This window comes from Schistocerca serialis, chromosome 4 (assembly GCF_023864345.2).
Source record: "Schistocerca serialis cubense isolate TAMUIC-IGC-003099 chromosome 4, iqSchSeri2.2, whole genome shotgun sequence".
NCBI lineage: Eukaryota > Metazoa > Arthropoda > Insecta > Orthoptera > Acrididae > Schistocerca > Schistocerca serialis.
In genome coordinates this window covers 92,913,711-92,934,766 of record NC_064641.1, presented here as the reverse complement: position 1 = coordinate 92,934,766, position 21,056 = coordinate 92,913,711, and the positions used below count along the sequence as shown (strand labels likewise).

At 36.2% G+C, this 21,056-nt stretch overlaps 1 protein-coding gene across 1 annotated transcript in view; it reads left to right on the top strand.

Annotated features, from left to right (window-relative positions):
* The window catches only part of LOC126473917 (RRP12-like protein), a 144,655-nt gene that overhangs the window by 104,619 nt on the left and 18,980 nt on the right, over nucleotides 1-21,056 (top strand). The window contains exons 14-20 of the mRNA XM_050101272.1: nucleotides 1,156-1,279; nucleotides 10,189-10,353; nucleotides 16,057-16,189; nucleotides 16,275-16,432; nucleotides 16,524-16,786; nucleotides 20,312-20,475; nucleotides 20,644-20,805. Coding sequence (XP_049957229.1) covers nucleotides 1,156-1,279; nucleotides 10,189-10,353; nucleotides 16,057-16,189; nucleotides 16,275-16,432; nucleotides 16,524-16,786; nucleotides 20,312-20,475; nucleotides 20,644-20,805 — 1,169 coding nt within the window. The remainder of the gene's footprint in view (nucleotides 1-1,155; nucleotides 1,280-10,188; nucleotides 10,354-16,056; nucleotides 16,190-16,274; nucleotides 16,433-16,523; nucleotides 16,787-20,311; nucleotides 20,476-20,643; nucleotides 20,806-21,056) is intronic.

Sequence of the window (21,056 nt, the reverse complement as noted above, 5' to 3'; positions counted from 1 at the left end):
TATTGGAGGGCAGCGTGGAGGGTAAAAATCGTAGAGGGAGACCAAGAGATGAATACACTAAGCAGATTCAGAAGGATGTAGGTTGCAGTAGGTACTGGGAGATGAAGAGGCTTGCACAGGATAGAGTAGCATGGAGAGCTGCATCAAACCAGTCTCAGGACTGAAGACAACAACAACAACAACAACAACAACAACAACATCCATCCGATCTGACGAAAACCTCCATCCCATTCCACTTACCAAACTACAATCTCTGCTTTGTGTGCCTAGCTGGCAAAATGTAGTTCATAGTGCAGATTACAAAAAAAAAAAAATTCTATTTCTTTATGAACATGTACCAAGTAATACAGAAGAACGTGAACAGATGATGGGTCTAAAAGCTGTTTGTTAATAAAGTCTACGCTATGTCAGATGTAGTGGCCTATAGCAACACTTTATTTTACATGGTGGAATCGTGTACGATGTACAAGTTTTAGGTCAATGATGCAGTTGTACACTCTGTGGAGGTTCTAGTAATGATTCTAAAGAGTGGGATATTTAAAATTGCCTTAATAGTTGTTTCACAGATGAGAGTGAATCAATAAATAAAGTTCACACAGTAACAGAATTCCACCTAAAATATTTGGACTTATGAAATGTAATGTTAAAATGTAATGTTAGATTGCATGTGTTTTCTTATGGTATTCCAGAATCACATGGCACTGGCTAAACATTCATTTCTATGTGAAGCTATATTCATAATATGTGCTTGTTTTGCTAATTTTATGAGAGAAACTCAGCTGCTGTCTTGCAAATGAATATATTTTTGCGTCAGCTGTATGATTAAGCAAAAGACTTGGTCTGATGGGGCATATGAGAGTACTGGTCAAGCTGTTAACAGCAAAGCATCGTAAGCTGTAGACCATTGTTGTCTGTTATTAAGTGAAGTGTGATTGCTTGCATGTAGAATTTTTTGTTTAAGATATTTCTGGAAAGTATTATTTGCTGTGTTATGTAAGAAGACGTGTAAGTACATGATGTTTCCTTCATTTATTAGCTCTTTTTGTAGATAGTCTTTTGTCAGTACTCATTTGTGTAGTGTTGAAACTGCCAGGCTGTGTCATTATAATGTCTTAGTTGTCAGTATATTTCACACATAATTTTTTAATAATGCAGGTTGTTGGAAGAACTGTGCAGCAGTAAATCTGAAAGCTGCCAAAAGTTTGTGAAAGAAAATTTATCAGATTTGAAGGCACTTTTGATTACCTCACTTTCAAAGTCTGCTCCATCAAGCAAAGGGGTAAGTCATTCAGTTTGATTTATTGTTATCTTGTGGTTATTGGCAGAATAGTACTTTTTATTTATGCATTTCTTTAATATGAAACAGGTTAGATTTTCATGGGCCATACAGTACAATGGATTTGTGTATAAAAGAGCAAATTTGCAGTTGTTACTTTGAATGTTCATACAGAAATATTTCCGTGGAAGGTAACTCATTGTTATTGTGTTACTTCACGTGCGGTATAACACTGAATGCCCTATATAACACAAATCGTTCCTTATGCAGTTGGTAAGAAATGTTATGACAGCAGGTCCATGTAATTCACTTGAAAATAAAGGATGATTTAGTATAAAAAACATTACCCGTGATCTCCCTGAGCAATCAGCTAATGAAATATTTGTAAGTATCAATGGGTGGTTCACAGCAGATGGATTGTCACTGAATTTTGACAAGGCCCAGTACATACAGTTTAGTACCTCACAAAGAATACCAGACCCTATAAGTATAATGTATTAAAACCATGAAATTAAGCTGTAGACAGTGTCAAATTTTTAGGGCTACAAATTGACCTTAACCTAAATTGGAAAACTTACATTCTAGACTTAATGAAACGCCTTAGTTCAGCTACATTTGCAGTACACATGATAGCAGAAATAGGTGATTTCAAAATGAAGAAGTTAGTTCATTCGGCCTGCTCCCATTCACTAATGAGTTATGGAATCACCTTTTGGGGAAAATCCTCTCACAGAGAGAACATTTTCAAAATTCAGAAAAGAGTCATTAAAATTATTTCTGGTGTCAGTCCTAGATCATTATGCAGAGACTCTTTAAGAAACTTGGTATTCTAATACTTCTCAGTACATAAACTTATTGATGTTCTTTGTCATTTCCAACTCTTTACACAAAATAGTGCAAAACGTGATTATAATACCAGAACCAAAAACAGTCTGTATATGGACTATAAAAGCTTAACATTAGTACAGAAAGGAGTCAAATACATGGGTACTCATATATTCAATAACTTACCAGAGCATATCAAAGGTCTTGTAAGTGATAAAGTTCGGTTTCAAAGTGAATTAAAGAACTTCCTGTTGGCCAACTCCTTCTACTCCATCGATTAATATCTTCACAAGGATTATAGCTCATAACTCTCCCTGCATTAGAATTGTATAATATCCATGTATCTGAATTAAAAAATAAAAAAATTGGACTCTTTCCACATCCCAGAGACTCCTCTCCAAGGGATCCGTGGAAAACGATAAATGTAATGTAATAAAATGTATCTAAATTTGGTGGTATGGTAATGTACTGCTTTATTAACTTCACCAAGTTGTTTTGTCATAGGGCATTCGGTGAAGATGAGATGAAAAGTTCGTAGCCTGTCAGTGGAATATTTAAAGTCAGCACTCTAATGTCCAACATTCTTCCAGTGTGTAGACTCCTCCTCAGGCAGGCAATTCTGGTTGGGTACCCCTAGATGCCATAAAGTCTTCACTGGATTTTCATAGGCTAGGCACATTTCCTAAGGAATACACAAGACCATGTACTGACATAATTATTGTATTATACTTTTCTGATTCAGGTCACACAAATATTTGTATGGCCTGGAGCTGAAAATTACACAAAAAAATTTTTTCACACGATGTTTTCTTGCTAAGAAATTTGTTATACAAGGGAGTAGATGGGTGCCAAAGAATGCCAATCTGGAGAATAGTGAGTATGTACTAATAATTTGTATTTCAGATCTGTGATTTTTCGCTGAAGCACCTCATGGGTACATATTTTCTCTCAAGGAAATGTACTTTTTTTGGTGTTGAAATTCAGGTCTTATGTATAATTTTTCCATCCAGTTGTTCAAGAAGACTTGTGTAGTATTTGCCAGTTATTGCTTCAACCTCCATGAGGCAGCAGTAGTTTTCAGATAAATTGACTGAAGGTTTATTTCCTGCCTTCATTTCCAGGGTCTTCACATTCACCCACAGCGTTAATGGTTATTTTGTTTTTAGTAGGAAGTCACATATAACTGTGTAACCTTGCTGATAAACTCGCTCTGATATTTGCTTTTGTTCAATATTCAAAAAATTCATCATACTTTTTTGTTGTTAATTCCTGTAGTAAACTATACAATACAATGATGTGCCTATCATATCAACTATTTAGTCATCCAGTACCATGTTACACACCTTCTCAATGTTTTTGTTTGTGGCTGCAGTTTTGTTAGGTTCTTCATGTGAATCATCATCAAGAGAAGTTATGCCGCATTTTAATTTCACCTCACATTTCATAACTTTTTAAAATGAAGGTGCCTACTCGTTATAAACCTTCACCAACATTATATTATAAATTTCTGTAGGCATTAAACTTTCAAAATGAAATAATTTTTATGGATCAGTTTTCCAGTTCAGTATGAATGAAACATCCCACACAACTACTCAAAAAAATTCTAATGTATACCATCAAAACTGCTAAAAATGTTGTTATGCTGCAACTAGTTTTCGCAATTTAAGTAACCATCTAGCAGACTTGATGATTCAAATTGTGTGTACCATATTTTGTACTTAAATTATGTCAGATGATGACATAAATAGTCGAAGCTAGTTGCAGTCTGATAGTTTTAGCAGCTTTTAGTGGTGCAGCTAAAAGTGTGTCTTCTTAAGCCGTGGAGCACAACCTAAAGAAAACTTTAAAAGCTGTATAAACAAAATTCTTCCACTACTTAAACATAACAAAACATATTTTTGTTGTTACAAACAACATCCTATGTCAGTGCTTGAACTCTCCACCTACCCTCATAGTATTTCCATGAGATTTCAGCATTCTGAATTTGAAATGTATAACCAGTATACTTAACCCTCTGAAAGAATCTTTTTAAGAAGTATAAACTGTCATTGAAAGATCATTTCTCCCGTGGCACGTGAAGCCTTTACAATGCCAGTAACTTATTATATTTAAAATCAATAAGTATCAGCAATGAATCGGTTCTCAGCATATCCATGATATTGTTACATAGCCATGTTTCTTATTCTATTCCCACTGCAGAATTGGATTAGTTCTGCAAGCCATTTATTCACATCCACCATTGATGTATGTGAGGGTAATATTATGGAAATGGAAGAGGACATAGATGAAGATGAAATGAATGAGATACGATACTGTGTGAAGAATTTGACAGAGCACTGAAAGATCTAAGTTGAAACAAGGCCACAGGGGTAGACAGCATTCCATTAGAACTGATAGCCTTGGGAGAGCCAACCATGACAGAACTCTACCATCTGGTGAGCAAGATGTATGAGACAGGCAAAATACCCCCAGACTTAAAGAAGAATATAACAATTCCAATCCCAAAGAAAGCAGATGTTGACAGGTGTGAAAATTACTGAACTATCAGTTTAATAAGTCACAGCTGCAAAATACTGGTACAAATTCTGTCCAGACGAATGGAAAAATTGGTAGAAGCCGACCTCGGGGCAGATCAGTTTGGATTCCGTAGAAATTTTGGAACACGCGAGGCGGTACTGACCCTACGGCTTATATTAGAAGATAGATTAAGGAAAGACAAACCTACTTTTCTAGCATTTGTAGACTTAAATAAAGCTTTTGACAGTGTTGACTGGAATACTGAAGGTGACAGGAGTCAAATACAGGGAGCAAAAGGCTATTTACAATTTGTACAGAAACCAGATTGCAGTTATAAGAGTCGAGGGGCATGAAAGGGAAGCATTGGTTGGGAATGGAATGAGACAGGGTTGTAGTCTATCCCCGATGTTATTCACTCTGTATATTGAGCAAGAAGTGAAGAAAACAAAAGAAAAATTCAGAGTAGGAATTAAAAGTCATGGTGAAGAAATAAAAACTTTGGGGTTTGCCGATGACATTGTAATTCCGTCAGAGATAGCAAAGGACCTGGAAGAGCAGTTGAATGGAATGGACAGTGTCTTGAAAGGAGGATATAAGATGAAAATCAACAAAACCAAATTAAGGATAATGGAATGTAGTTGCATTAAATCAGGTGACGCTGAGGGAATTAGATTAGGAAATGATTCACTTAAAGTAAAGGATGAGTTTTGCTGTTTGGGGAGCAAAATAACTGATGGTGGTCAAAATAGAGAGGATATAAAATGTAGACTGGCAATGGCAAGGAAAGTGTTTCTGAAGAAGAAAAATTTGTTAACATCGAGTATAGTTTTTAATTGTCAGGAAGTCGTTTCTGGAAGTATTTGTATGGAGTGTACCCATGTATGGAAGTGAAACATGGACGGTAAACAGTTTAGAAAAGAAGAGAATAGAAGCTTTCGAAATGTGGTGCTACAGAAGAATGCTGAAGATGAGATGGGTAGACCACATAACTAATGATGAGGAACTGAACAGATTTGGGGAGAAGAGAAATTTGTGGCACAACCTGACTATAAGAAGGGGTCAGGTGGTAGGAAATGTTCTGAGGCATCAAGGGATCACCAATTTAGTATTGGTGGGAAGCGTGGAGGTTATAAATCATAGAGGAAGACAAAGGGATGAATACACTAAGAAGATTCAGAAGGATGTAGGTTGCAGTAGTTACTCAGAGATGGAGAAGCTTGGACAGGATAGGGTAGCATGGATAGATGCATCAAACCAGTCTCTGGACTGAAGACCATAACAACAACAACAACAACAACAAAAACCGTTTATCATTGGTAAGTTGCTCAAACAAAAGTGTGCAGTTTCGAAGCTTCTATTTTAAAATGTTGCTGTTGTCGTCGTCGTCGTTGTCTTCAGTCTTAAGATGAGACTGATGCAGCGCTTGATGCTAGTCTATGCTGTGTCTGCATAACTATTTAAAGTATAGCTGCTCAAATTTGCTTTTGCAAATACATTTCAAAATACTTCATATCAACTATTTAATCATCCAATACCATGTTACACACCTTCTCAACGTTCTTGTCTGTGGCTGCAGTTTTGTTAGGTTCTTCATGTGAATCATCAAGAGAAGTTATGCCACATTATTTCATAATCGCAATACACAATATATTCACCAGCTCAAAAACGTTAAGAGCTCAACCTGATGATTTACAAATTATCACACATGATACAAAGAATAGTAACTCATACTCCATCTACCCTGTTCTGTAATACAAGTGCTCTGGAGCACATTCAGGCCTATCAAAATATAAAGTAACTTCAGAAGTTAAAGTATGTTAGTAGCCATTCACCACCCAGAATAAAGCACCTCCATGTTCGAATGCCACTCATTACCACGGGCAGGTCTGCCTCCTTCCAGAACTCACATAAAAGTCTCCAGAATCACCCCCTTGAGATTTTCATTTGAAAAAGTCCCTGGCTCCACTTGACTTCTGTAGTTTGCCATTACTGTCTGCTTTTTCATTGGCTGAAGGCTGTCCCCACCAAAACTACATCTATCTTGAGTTCTACAGACATCATTTGATTCAACTTTACCACTTCCCAGACTAATCTAATATATTACAACAATATTTAAATAAAGAAATGTTATAAACACTCAGTGACACCCAGGCCCATTCAAAATAAATATAAATAAAGGTTTGTCTGTAAATAAATAAGCCAATATTCTTGTGCAAATGTGCTCATGTTAAATGATAGTGAACTTTTGTTAAATATTGTTCAAACAGTTATTTATGCCCTCTTGAGAGAAGCATCTTACAGTTATCTTTTCAGTTGTGGTGTCCAGTAACTTGTAAATTAACGTAGATTTTTTAATAGCACTTGCAATCAGCATTTTAAGTAATGTTACTGGCAAAACAGCAAACTGTTCATTAAATAACTACACAAGTATCACAATATGTGAGGTATTCATGCTGTATTCATTTACTGCGTAATTGTGGAGGATACGATGCTCAGACAAACGTTTGCATAATGAAAAGATATAAACACACAACAAATCAGGAAATAAAGTAGATACCTATATGTAGCTTTCAAAGATGATAGCTAATAGCTACAGTGCAATGCTATCATCTATCATATGGTGAAATGGCATGAAGTTGTTAGAAGTTCTTAATTCAGAGGTTCATAATGAAAATGTTTATTCGCTGTGAAATATTAACTTCTGTAGTTTTAAAGATACTGAAGTACTGTTGTAGATTTAAAAAAATCTACTCCCCAAGCAGCAGGAGAAGAACACACACATAAAATTTATACATTACTTTTTCAAAAACTGATTGTTTTAGCTGAAATATTGTTGTGTCATTGGATGCGCCTCATTTTTCTGAGAGCACAGATGTATACAGGTTTTATGTAAAAGCCTTTTTTTAAAAAAATTACTGCTACCAGTCACAAACTTAAAAAAAAAAAATAGTCAAAATGGCTTCAAATTCTATTCAGGTTTTCTTTAGCACTTGACTGTAAATTATCATAGATTCTCAGAGAGTTGTAGGGAGCCATCTTTCAACTTGTTTGACACTTTGCCCTTTTTTGGTGCGTTGTCTGGTCTCTTTAAGTGTCAAAATTCCCAATACCGGAATTAACCTGTATCTGGTCACATGTTCCTTGTCTCTGCACCTAATCTTGCCTGGAACAGCCATGTGACATCCCCACCTGCTCGCACCCATCCTAGATCCAAGCAACTTCACTTCTCCTCAGTACCAGCAGGAGGTGGACAAATAACTCGTGCACATACTCATAATGATACAACTGGTGTTATGAGTGTGCCTCAGTGAAGATTTAATAGATAACACCCACCAGCTGTGTAGGGCGCTAAGAATATATTGGCTGATAACCAAAGAACATCAATCGTTTTCTTTTGGGTGGGCACCACAGCCTCAGTAAATTTGAGGAAGGACCTAATTTCACTTGTAACAATCCCCTTGCATGAATTTTGAAGTTGCACCTGGTTTTTACGTATCTTGAAGTCCCATATCTTGCTACACTGAAAAAAATGTAACTGGAAACTGTTGTTATGAAAGATTGTGTGAAATGTGGTTGACCAAACAATAAATGAATTTTAATAGTAGGTCATCACACTTCATTTGCACTGTTGTTGTTGATTGGCAGTTCCAGTTCTACAGATCACCGTTTATACGGGTAAAAAGACATGTATTTATTCCTTTTCAGACACATATGGAAGAAAACTCATCAAACCACTTACCAAAGTCACAGCATTTGTTCAGTTTCACCATGGCGTAATGTACAGCGACAGAAACATGAAGTAACGATGCACACAAAGTAGTTTTTAATCTGATCACCAAGTGTAATAATATTGCCCAGAAAATAGTTTTAGTAGAATATTAGCACTTTAAAGTTAGCATGCTGACTAAAGAGCCTGGATAGTGTTATAAATGATAGATATATGGTATAACTTAGTTTTTTTTATGCTGTACCAAAATGTAAAATTTCACGGAAGTGTTATAATCTTGTTAAACTGTTACCGGCTTTAATGTGAACCACTATCATGATGTGACACTGCAGTTATCTAGTCGCAGACTTTTGCTGTAACCAATATAACCACTTGTGATCACTAATTAGATTTGACATGGAGATGTTAACCGAGTGCTTTCCAATCCATGACTGGCGATTTTGGGGGAGAGGTGGCTATTTAAAGACAGGTGTAAGAATATGATATTTCTGAAACTTGTTAATGCTTTCTAGTGTGGCTAGGTTAGAGTTTATTATTCTGCATGTGCTCTAAGACTTAACTGTTTGCTTGTCGTAAGAAAAATGTTTCAGGTTAATAATTCACAAAAGTATAGGGAGCAATATTATACATGCATCATCTGAAAGCTTCTATTTTTGAGTATGGCATCCATCTTAAAATAAATGTTTTATGATTCTACATTATTCAAAATCTTAATTACTGACTCACTTAATTCGTGAGATGTGTTGTCCAATTCAAAAAAAATACGGCAATAAAATTATGTCATCAAAATTCAGAATCTTGCAGATTAATTTTAGGTAATTCAGTATATTTTCTCAAAAAGTTGAGAGTATCTGCTTTTGAATGAGAGAGAACAGTACCTCCTATGCTGTCAAACTGCTCAAAATATTTTTTAGTGATATGCCATTGTTGCAGCTTCAGTTAGCCATAACTTTTAATTACTCAGGCCTCTAATAAAACCATTTGCATAATTGTTGTCAGTAATATAAATATAAACCATTGAAATATAAGTGTACATATTACTTATTATGTATACAGCTGCAATAAGTATAGAGTGAAAAAGTGAAAAAAATTTGTTGTTCTTGGGAGCAGAAAACATAGATTAAATTCTAACTTGCTAAATTTCACATCATGCTGTATTTTTAAAATGTACTTTCTTCAGCACTACTAGTTTGAGACATGGCTCATTTTGGAGTGCATTTACAACAAATCTGGATACACTGTCCTCATCTCATGATACAAAAATTGCGTGACGTGTGTAATTGTGCATAGTACGGTTGTAAAAGTGTGTGAGCTCGCTGATGATACATGACAGAGTAATACTGACTGCTGTGGGCATCCACAGCGGGTGCACATTGAGTCTCATAGTGCACCAGCATTCTCAGCAGTCTGTATCACTCTGTCGTCTATCGTCCCAGTGAAATGATGTCATTCCTCACTGCAGAAGGTCTGATAACAGATTATGATTTAATAGTATGTCCACTGTTCACTTTGCAAATGAAGAGCAGCTGTATAGATGCACAGACTTGTGTAGTGATGACTAGATATGCATTGCCAAAGGGGATGTGCCTGGAGTGGAATATGTACCAGCGAATGTGGATGAGTAACTGATACTTATACACCCTAAGAAAGTGCCTCCCCATTGTGGAGACTATGATAAGTTAGCCAGACTACAAGTGCATGTGTACATAGATGTAAGATTTTACTGTAACAACATCAGTTCAGTGTTGCAGCATTAGTCCACCAGCTGCTTTTGGTTATAAAACATTATGTGGAGAACTTTTACCTTAGGGAAACTCACCATTTCATGTATCTCTGTTTGTAGCCTCGGCTACGGTGTCTTATACATTTGATGAGAGAACTTGGGGATCCTGACAATGAACTTGTTGAGCAAGTGATACCAGAAGCTGTCCTTTGCTGTAAAGACATAAATGAACGTTGTCGGACTGCTGCTTATGCGCTGCTGGTTGAAGTTGGAGAAGCCATGCGGGTATGTATGCTTGCAAGTGATATCTTGAAATACATTGTGAAGCTTTCTTGCTACTAAGTTAATGAAATTTGATTGAGAGAGTCACATAACTAAATTTATCTTGCTTGCCAGTGGTAATTTTGCATGTCCTGTATGTTGTTGAGCTCCATTTGATGGAACAAATTCAAAACATTCCAGGTATACCAGGAGTCTCTTGAAATTAGCATTTTTAGTAGACTGGCATGCCATAAAACCATTAAATTCAAATAATGTATTTAAATCTTATGTACCTGTCATAAAATTTTTGTGCTTATAAAGATATTGTTGAATATCTCGGAAAAGATTGACAAAACATTTTTAAATAGATATATAAAACGTCTGTTCTAATAACTGTGGAAATATCAGTAGTTAAGAACTTGTATGAAGGGGAATCAGTTAGTCTTTGCCTCTGCTGTAAATGCAGTGTCAACATATTACTGATCACATACTATAGACATTGGTTCCTGCCATCTACTAATGCACAATGTGTGTTGAGAATCAGCTTCTAGCATTTGTGCTGAGTGCTGATCTGAAAGTCTTCCTACATTTTGTAACAACTGCGTTACTGCAAACAGGCTTAGAGAGGTGCAAAAATTATCTCACCATTCTTATATACATGGCATTAGTGACAACAATCATATTTTGATTCATTGAGGTATACTGAACATTATTTTTTTACTTCTGACTATATCTTCATGAAAAGAAAGATGTGCTGTTGCTTGATTTTGCTATTGCATATCTGTTGGAATATTCTATAAGTACGTATCTTGTTTGCTAAATGATGATTTAAAACTGCTTTAAAGGCTCTCTGGAACGATACTGTCAACCTTGCCTCCATTATGTAGAATCTCTTCACCTCATTAATGAACAGTGTGTGCTTGGTTTCATATGATCAGCACTTGAGGATCCCATATTAATTCATGTGCATGAGCTGTTTGTTCTCCACAAATGTCATCATCTTTCGTGGCATGCAAAATATGTGTTGTTCATACTTTTTTTCAGAAGAAAAATTTTTGTCAGTAAACTATGATATTAAAATTTCTGTTGGTGGGCTGTGTGGATGTCATCATTAGCAAGCAACTAGTGGAATAAGGATGGAGGCTTATGGTAGGAACCAAATTTTGACTCTGTTAGGAGCAAGTCTTTAAAAATATCAAAATGGGCAGCATGATGGAATTCAGTTGTGTTTGATATGCATTTTCTTTAAATGAGTTCTCACAGTTATTTTTCAAGTTAGCATAGATTTCACTTTCTTCCAGTACATTAAGTAAGATGACTCTTTGTTTGTAGCTAAATATCATATTGACAATGTGTTCACCATATCCTGTCTTATAACTATGTTCGCACATACGAGGTCCATCCAAAAAGTTCTGGAACTTTGTCCATAAAATTTTTCTTATGCTTACCCTTTACTTATTGTGCATGGTTTCCTTTGAAATACTATCCTCCAAAATTGATACACTGCTCCTAATGTTGTTTCCACTTCCACAAGCAGTCTTGGTATGCCACTTGCTGGATTGTCTGCAAATTTTTGTAGACCCATGTTTCATCAGCAGTTATGATTTTCTTAAGAAACATCTCTTGCTCATTTTTGCAATCCAAAAACAATTCGTAGGTTTCGAGGTGGAGGTCCTTCTGGTCTTGACACATTAGCTGTGGGATGAACTTGGTGGCAGCACGATGCATTCCAAAATGCTGTATCAGGGTTTCATGACATGATACAACTAAAATATTACATGCTTCTGCAATGTCTCAGACAGTCTGTCTTCGATTGGCGTGCACAGTTTCATTGATGTTCTTGACATGAGAGTCATCAGTAGATGTCAAAGGGCGTCCTGAATGAGGGTCATCTTTAACTTTCGTCCGGCCATTTTTAAATCATGTGAACTATTTGTTACATCATGTATGGCTTAAGCACTCATCACCATAAGCTTCCTGCATCATTTGGGGCATCATCTCAGTAAAGGATTTATTGAGTTTCACGCAAAATTTAACATACAAAATTTAAGTCAGAGGCATTGCTCCTCTACTCCGCCATCTCAAAATTCACAAACGGTGCGACACAACATTCTACTCAGTACAGCACTGAACAATAACTAATAGACAAACAGCACTGAAACTTATGGCGGTTACACATTAGACACAGGCATGCGCAGAGATGACAACTGCATTTCGCTCCAACACACCATTGGCATAAATGTTCCAGAATTTTTTGAACAGATCTCGTATGTTCCTTGAATTGCATCATAGAGTGATAAATCAATTTTGTGTTCAAATAAATTAAAATGCAACCTAGCAGGGAATTCAGTTATTTATTTAGACATTTTTAAAAGTTATTTCACTGTGAAAAATTAGAAACCAGGAGTAGCTCACTCAAACCACAGGATGAGAGAGACCCATTTCTCGTGAGGACAAAGGGAAATGGACATGAAGGTAAAGGTATCAGAGAGAGGAGATCCAAGATAGTATATTGGTAAGCACTGAGCCAGCTTCGGTCCACACATAATGTATGAACAATGTGAGAAATAAAGATGGATACAGGAAGAAAAATAAGAAGTAGAATGAAAAGTGCAGTTTCACCCCCACTCTTATTCCCTTGTTTTCAGTTTCTTTTCAATATTCTCTTTGTGTGTGTGATGCCACAAAGTGAGCATGACCATCATAAATCCTTCCCTTACCATGCAAAATAACATTCATCTTCACACACAGTTTCTATGACACCCATAAACATAAATCCTTAGACCTTCTTTTCCATCTCTGTGTGTGACCTTGGTAGTTTTGCATGGCATACATGCAAGAATATTGCTTAATGATTGATAAGAATAAGTAGTGACAGACAAATCATTTGGACCAGCAGCTTATTATCTTGGTAAACATGATATAGAACTGGTAACTGATATGTAATTCCAGCAGCTCATCATTTATTATCGCAAGTTCTAATCCTCTACCCCAGAATCATTTACTTTACTTGTCTCTCTCATGAACGATTATTTTGGCTAATTATGTTTCCCCCAAATCTATATACCATGTCTGTTAGTTCGTAAACAAATAATAAGGGGATTATTCATGATTTGTAGATTGGTTGACAGCTTCATAAGCAAGACTGAAATCATCACTAAACTTTAGGACAGTGTCCCTCTCGGAGCTAACTTATTTAAAAAAAACACACACACACACACACACACACACACACACAAAGAGAGAGAGAGAGGGAGAGAGAGAGAGCTACTGCTGTGTGACTGGGATAAGCAGTTGTCTGTATGCAATGGGTAAGAGGAACATGGAGAAGACAGGAGGGAGGGGTGGAGGAAAGGAAGTATCGTAGCTGGGAGGGAAAAGTGCCAAGGGAATGGAAGAGGAATGTGGTGCTTAAAAGCCCGCCATGGTGCAGGCAGGGAACATTGCATGTGGCACAATGAAGTGGATCACTGAGTTGTGCTTGGATCAGGGGGAGAGAGAGAGAGAACTGAGGAAGGGGAAGCTGGAAGAGAGAACAATAGGAGATAAAATAAATGAGATGAAGTGGGAGGCACGGAGACAGGGCTGGAGGTTTGTGTGTAACTGAGGCTAGCAGAGGAGGATGTGTGTAAGGACAGTTCTCACCTGTACAGTCCATAGAAGATGGTACTCTGGGTATTGAAAGGAAGAGGAAGTGCTGGTGGGGGGTAGGGGGGGGGGGGAGGGGGGAGAGATTCAGATGGCACAGGATGAGTGAAGCAGTGTTGAAGTCGAGCATGTTGTGCTCGATGGCAAACTCTGCCACTGAATGGTCAGGTTTGCTTTTGGCCACAATTTGTAGGGGGGCATTAATTCAGGTGGACAGCTTGTTGGTGGTCACATCCACAAAAAGGCTGCACAGAAGTTACTGCAGGGGTGCTGTATGTACATAACTGCTTTCACAAGTATTCCAGCCTCCGATAGGATAGGATGCACTTGTGACAAGAGAGAATAGACTGCACCTACATCAGCTACAGGGTTATGACCAATGTGATGTTCATCAGGTGTGTAATCTGAATCTTTGTGACTCATAAATTGTTATCTCAAAATGTTTCTTGTGTCCACAGAATATTGTAACTATAAATGAACAAGTAAGCTCACACAATGTGCATGTCTGCTAAATTTATAAAGTGAAAATAACTGACATTTGAGTATAACAATGAAAACAATCAATTTTTGACAAAATAATTTAATTGGATGGATAGAAAATCTACTCATCAAGTGGCAGCAGAACTCACTTGTACCAGAAGGCTGTAATCAAGCAAGCTTTTGGAGCCAGTGGCTCCTCCTTCAGGCAGAAGGGTTGAAGGGGAAGGAAAAGAACTGGAGAGGTCTGGGAAAAGGGGTAGATTTTGAGAAAGTCACCCAGAACCGTGGGTCAGGGGAGACTTACTGCACGGGATGAGAAGGAAAGAACCAGTCTTTCCTTCTCGTCCTGTGTAATAAATCTCCCCTGACCATATTTGTGTTCTGCTGCCACTTGGTGAGTAGATTTTTTTATCTATCCAGTTAAATTATTTAGACATGTCAAATGTATGATTTCTTATGACTGGTTGTAGAGCCCTAAGATGTATGTGGGAGTTATAAATGTATGTTCTGTATTGTGGAACACCATCTTAACCTGCATGATAGGATATTATGCCTGTCAGCCTTTCTCATTTCCTGCAGTCACAGTAATATTTAGCTACATGCTTAAGTGTTTATAATACTTCTTTCTCCTCTGGTAAGTAGTATCAGCAGTGTTGTTAGATGTTAGTGGTTCATGAAAAAGTTGGGCAGTATTCTATTTAATGTGTAATGTTGAACTCCCACATTAGACTTCTTTTTAGGCTTACTACTATTCCTATAGCAGTGTGGTAAACATAATTGATTATTTTAATGTTCAGGCACTTCTCCTGGTGTTAATTTTTGACAGGCAAACATCATTGGTACACAGTCATTATGTTTCTCAGAAATTGTTAATGTTATCTTAATATTAGTTTTTTTCTTCTGAATTTTGATTCAGAGAATGTGTTTCACTTTTATTGTAAGATATTTTGCCACACTCCTATGATGATCTATCCACATTTTTAAAGATGTATGTGTGATACTACATGTATTGTTGGTTGAAGGTGCAAAATGTGTTTCTTATCTATAAATATAACTGCATAAAATTTTCTCATGATAAGATGTCCCATTAATGAGAACTGTGTTCAGGAAATTGATTAGCGACAGTTTTCCTGGCAACCTTTCTTTTCTCTAAAGTAGGAATGGTTCCCTCGTTCAGTTCATTGATTTCTGTGTACTTCGTCTTTATTGCTGTTTCATTTCTCTCCACTATGCACAGGACCCTGCATTGGCTTATACAAGGTGTCCCAAGAGGAATATCAGTATTCAGTGGTGTGACAGGAATGATCATTCGAAGCAAAAAATTCTACTAAATGTGGCCTCCAAAACACAGACTTTAAGAGCTATGAGTTACTCGTTCATCTTTGCTACTGTGAAACATGTATTTTCTGCTGAACAAGTGCTCATAACTCTTAATGTAAATATTTTAGTGCTTATGTTTATTAGACCTTTTTTTTTTTTGCTTTAAATGATCGTTTCTATCACTTGGTTTTGTTTCATGAAGTAGTTGGAAGTGATATACCTTCCATCTCTGTTTCATGCTGTTACTATAATGCTTAATGTAAAGACTGTGGTTTGCAGAGATGGGCACACAAGCCAGACGTTGATGTGCTTCGAGACTACATGGGACTGTTGATGGTGGGCCTAGCAGGGCAACCAAGAATGGCATCTGCATCTTTGTTGGCTCTCACTAAAGTTATCCATCACTTGAAAGGTGAGTTGTTATATCACCCTTATGTATAAGTATTTAGACGTCTGTCAGAAGTATTTGAAAGTTCTTATAACATTACATGTTGCAGATATAATTCCGGTTGATTTGGTTGAGCAAATGTTGGACAATGTTTGTCTTCTACTGCTGTCCTCCACTCGTGAAATTGTCGTTTCTTGTCTCAGTTACATCAAGATGTTTGTAACTTCCTTCCCACCAAGTATTGTCACACCAGCTGTGCCCACAATTGTAAGTCTATGAACTTCATGGTAGTGCTTCTTTTGTATTTTGCCATACATTCTCTCTTCTGCCAAATATGATAGCATGACTTCTGTTCCAGGTAAAAAGTTTTGTTGGCATGACAGAAGATTGCAAACGACATTTTAGACTGAAGACACGGAACATACTTAGCAGATTTGTCCGGAAATATGATTATGACACAATAGCAAATATGATACCGAGTTCGGATACTGTCATGCACAAGCGATTAAAGAATATACGAAAAGTTCAGTCAAAGAAGAAGCGTGATAAAGAGAAAAGTGAGGTTGGGTCTTCTGATGATGATGAGGATGAACAGTTCAAAATAAAAGGACAACCAAAGAGGTGTGTAACTTTTCCTGCGGGATTGGAAATTTAAATTTATTGTAGGTGAAGAAGAGTTTTTTACATTCTCATTCTTCATCTTGTTTTTGATTTCTTCCCTTTTGCACCACCCCAGCTTAAAAGGCGAAGACAAATTCAAACTATTTATTGCCCCAATAACGGTTGCCCCATCTTGTCTTTGATTTATGATAAGAGTTTTAACTTAAGCTTCAGTTAAACATTGCTTACCCTTACACATTCAGTTTAGCTATTCTTCATGAAATAAAGTCCTAAGGTCATTATTGCAACTCAAGAACAGAGGTAAATAAATTTTCTTCAAGCATTTCTTGTCAAGTAAGTGTTATTACTAACCAGGAAAAAGATACCAGTCAGTTCATCGATCTCAACATTTATTGCATGCAGCTTAAGGAGCAAAAACTGTTACTACTATTCCATGTGTAATTATGTTACATTGAAATGTCACTGTTGTGCTAGCATTCACAGCGGCCCTGAGTTTTAGAGGTTTTTTTTCCACAGATTTAATAAATTGTAAAAATGACATAATGTATAAAACCATAAGTTGTTTAATTTATTCTTTATTCTGCAAACATTTTTGGTTAAAGACTGTTATCTAGGACAGATTTTTGTTAATGTTGAGAGTTAAATACATACATTAAAATACCACATTGCCAGAAATATAATATTTATAGATAGTGTCAGTGCATTTACCTTTAAATGACTAAACAATATTTATAAACACTATATTTTTTGCATTATGTAACTTTTGCTGTTAACAAAAATCTGGACTGGATAATAGTCTTTGACCAAGAACAGTCGCACAATAAAGTATAAATTGTACAACAGCTTAAAGTGTTACATGATGCCATTTGTGCAGGATTTTAGAGTATTGTTAGTGTTAATCTTTTTATTACTAGTAGCTTCATCCCAGTTGTTAGACTTAATATAGCCTTGTTGCAGGATGCATGATTGGTCATAGAATTGCTTCTAAGTGGTATAACAAAATGAATTATAACCATATTTGATCCCATTTGGAACCATTGTGTGCAATGATTGTAGAATATGTTTGTAAAAAGGAAAAGGGATTCAGCAGTCAGTCACAAATCCAATCAGTAGTTTTTGACTGTGTATCTTAATTTCAGCTGTTGAATAGCTATCTTCAGTACTAAAGAAATAACAGGCAATCATCCAAAAATCAGTACTTAAAAGATATAAATTAAAACCACACTGTGAAAATAGTATTGGCAACATACCATCTAAGTTGAGTCATGTAGACTTTTAAAGCTTTTGACATAGACTTTTACAGCTTTTGACAATATGTTGTTAAACAACTTTTAGGGCATACATGGCCTGATTCTAACTGTGGCTGTTGTTTGCAGAGTACAAGTAGTCTTGGCTTACATCATATGGGTAGAGCAATGCCTTCTATACCAGTAACATTGACTTAAAATTGTGTGTTCAGTTTTTTATAAAAATGATATTAATTTTTTAAAGAAACCAAAATGAAGTATCCTTTATTAGAATTAAAAATTTACGTATTAAAAGATTGCAAATTATTGAGTTTGAGGATAAATAGCCACAAAATAACTGTGGAAGAAGCTTTGGAAAAATATAAAACATTTGTGTGAAGCAGCAAGTTTACATTGTTTTTAAAATAAAGTGTTGTGAACTTTCCATAAAACTAAAGATGTTGATTTTGTTGTGAACAAGAAGGGTTTTTCAGGAAATGGCCATACTATGCCACAAAGGAAATGGATCTGAAAAAAAGTTACTGAAAAGAGATAGTACTTTCATATAAGAGCTGTTAATATATTAAAATCTTCACCGTATGTGTTACTGTGCATATTTGCTCCCAAGTTCTTCAAGTGGCTAGTGACACCATCTCTCACTTGCTCTTCACTTCCTGTTCACATGTAGGCTACAAAATAGTTATTCTTGGTGAACAGATAATTAATATTTGTATATTAATTGTATCTAGTTGCTGTATCAAAATGGAATTGAAACTCTATCACAAGTGTTGGAGGTGCTGAGTTGCAGACAGGCACAACAAAAAGACTGTCAGACAAAGCTTTCAGCCAAATTCAGCCAAATAGGCCTTCATCAGAATAGACAACATTCACACAAACGCCTTGGCGCCAGAGGCTGTGTTTATGTGTATGAACTGCATGTGTGTGTGTGTGTGTGTGTGTGTGTGTGTGTGTGTGTGTTATCTATTCTGACCAATGTTGTGCCTATCTGTGGCTCAGCATCTCTGTTATATGGTGAGTAACAACTATCCTTTTCATAATATTGTCACTATTACATCCTGGATTTTGCATTGTTTGATATCACCTGCACTAAATACTTAAAGTATTTTGCATGTGCTATATGCACATTCCAAAGACATTCAACACGAATGAAGATAAATCTGATCTCGGTCAATGTTTAACACTATTCAGTGACTGCCAACTTCAGCTAGCAGAAGCACTATGTTTAGTTCATCTGTTAGTCAATAAATAATAAGGTTTCTGCAGTACCCAGAAATATTGCTCCTGTAGGCTGCAGTACACAGGCTTGATTAGAACTACACAGGACTATCTCAGAACAAATAATGTTGATGAAACCCTACTAAAGACAGCTTCTCTTGAGCAAAAAGGTGACCACCAGTCTGTTAGCAGGAAATCAATGAATTGTGAATGTGCCCATTTAATCAGAGTGACAGTCAATCCAATTATCTTCAGACACCAGTGTAGCAGCAGCATCCCTGTAGCATATGATGAGTTGTTGTACTGTAATTTAATTCTGGCATGACAAACTTGCTCTGCATCTTAAATTGTGCCTATTTGTAGTTAGCTAATTTTACAATTTTGAACATGACACCCAGCTGTCACTATGGTTCAACTCAAGGGCTTTTGTCACACACTGTTGATACATGGCAAAGCAAATTTTTTCCTCCTGTCAGGATGCAGAAGCTTCAGACTCAATTAAGTAGAACTTTCAAGCAGTTTGTACCTCATGTGTCATTCCTACTTTCATAGGCATAGATGCACTAAGCACATTGTTGTCTGCTATCTTAACTTGTCAGTAACTGATAAACAACTTTTTGTAATGTGAAATATTGAACTGATCCAATTAAGATGCATACAACACATGATGGCTTTGTTTTCATCAGTGTTTATTGAGATAATATACAGAATATACAATTAAATTAAGGATATTGCTCATTTGTTATAGAAATAACTTTTCAACAACTGTATAATGTCCATCATATGTAGCCATTAAGGGCTGCAGCTGCTCTTGTTTTTTCATATTGCAGTAAAATGGAAGAAAACATGTCTACATTGATCAGTTCAACATTTCATTTAAATATTTTCAAAGTGCAACTAAAGTCCATTGTCTTCTTGGAAATTAAAAATAACCATTTCTGAATACTTAAATATTTATCATAAAATGATTTCATTTTCTAAGATGACTTTAAGCAAATTCGCACTTCTTCATTGACTACTAAGGCACTTTTATAACTTTGTTCAATTTATTCATATTTTACAGTATTGAAGAAATTCTTGCAGAGTCAGATGACTCTGACTTTGAAGAGCATTCTGAAAAAAGCAAAGTTGTTTCTAAAAGGAAGAAACAACCAGGCACATGGATCAAAGAGGATGAGGAGTCATTCATTGATTTTACTGATACATCAGCTGCAAAGAGAATTACAGGTACTCTAGTGGAAAAAAGTTCAAAATTTTGATACACATAAGCAACATTTTGCAACAATGCCTATTTAGTTCCTAATCATTGCAGATTTACTCAGATGAGTTAATATATTTGTTTATATTGTCTTAGCTAATGAAAAAGGATAAATCATTATTTTCCTACAATTTCAGCAACAAATCCACATTCTGTAGTCTCAAAAGAAATCAAGAGGAAGAAGGCATCAGATTTCAAGGTTGCTTCTGATGGGAGGCTAATAATTACAGAGGACAGTGATGATGAAAATGAGTCTTCAAATAAATTTAAGAAGCTTCACTTGAGTGACTCAGAGAGTGGTGAGTTACAGTTTTATTAATTTTAATAATTTTCTTGTAAGTGATGCTTATTACTCTTTATGCCATATGGCAGACTATTGCAGTGTTGTTTCAAGGAAAACTGATGGTGCTCATCACAGCCAACATCATACAGACTTGAAGTTCATTGCACACATGCCCACACACATGTGAGCGCACATGCACACTCCCCACTTCGTGTGAACACCTACAGGCAGTGTTTTGTTTTGACATATTCGTGCCTGTTGAAAATT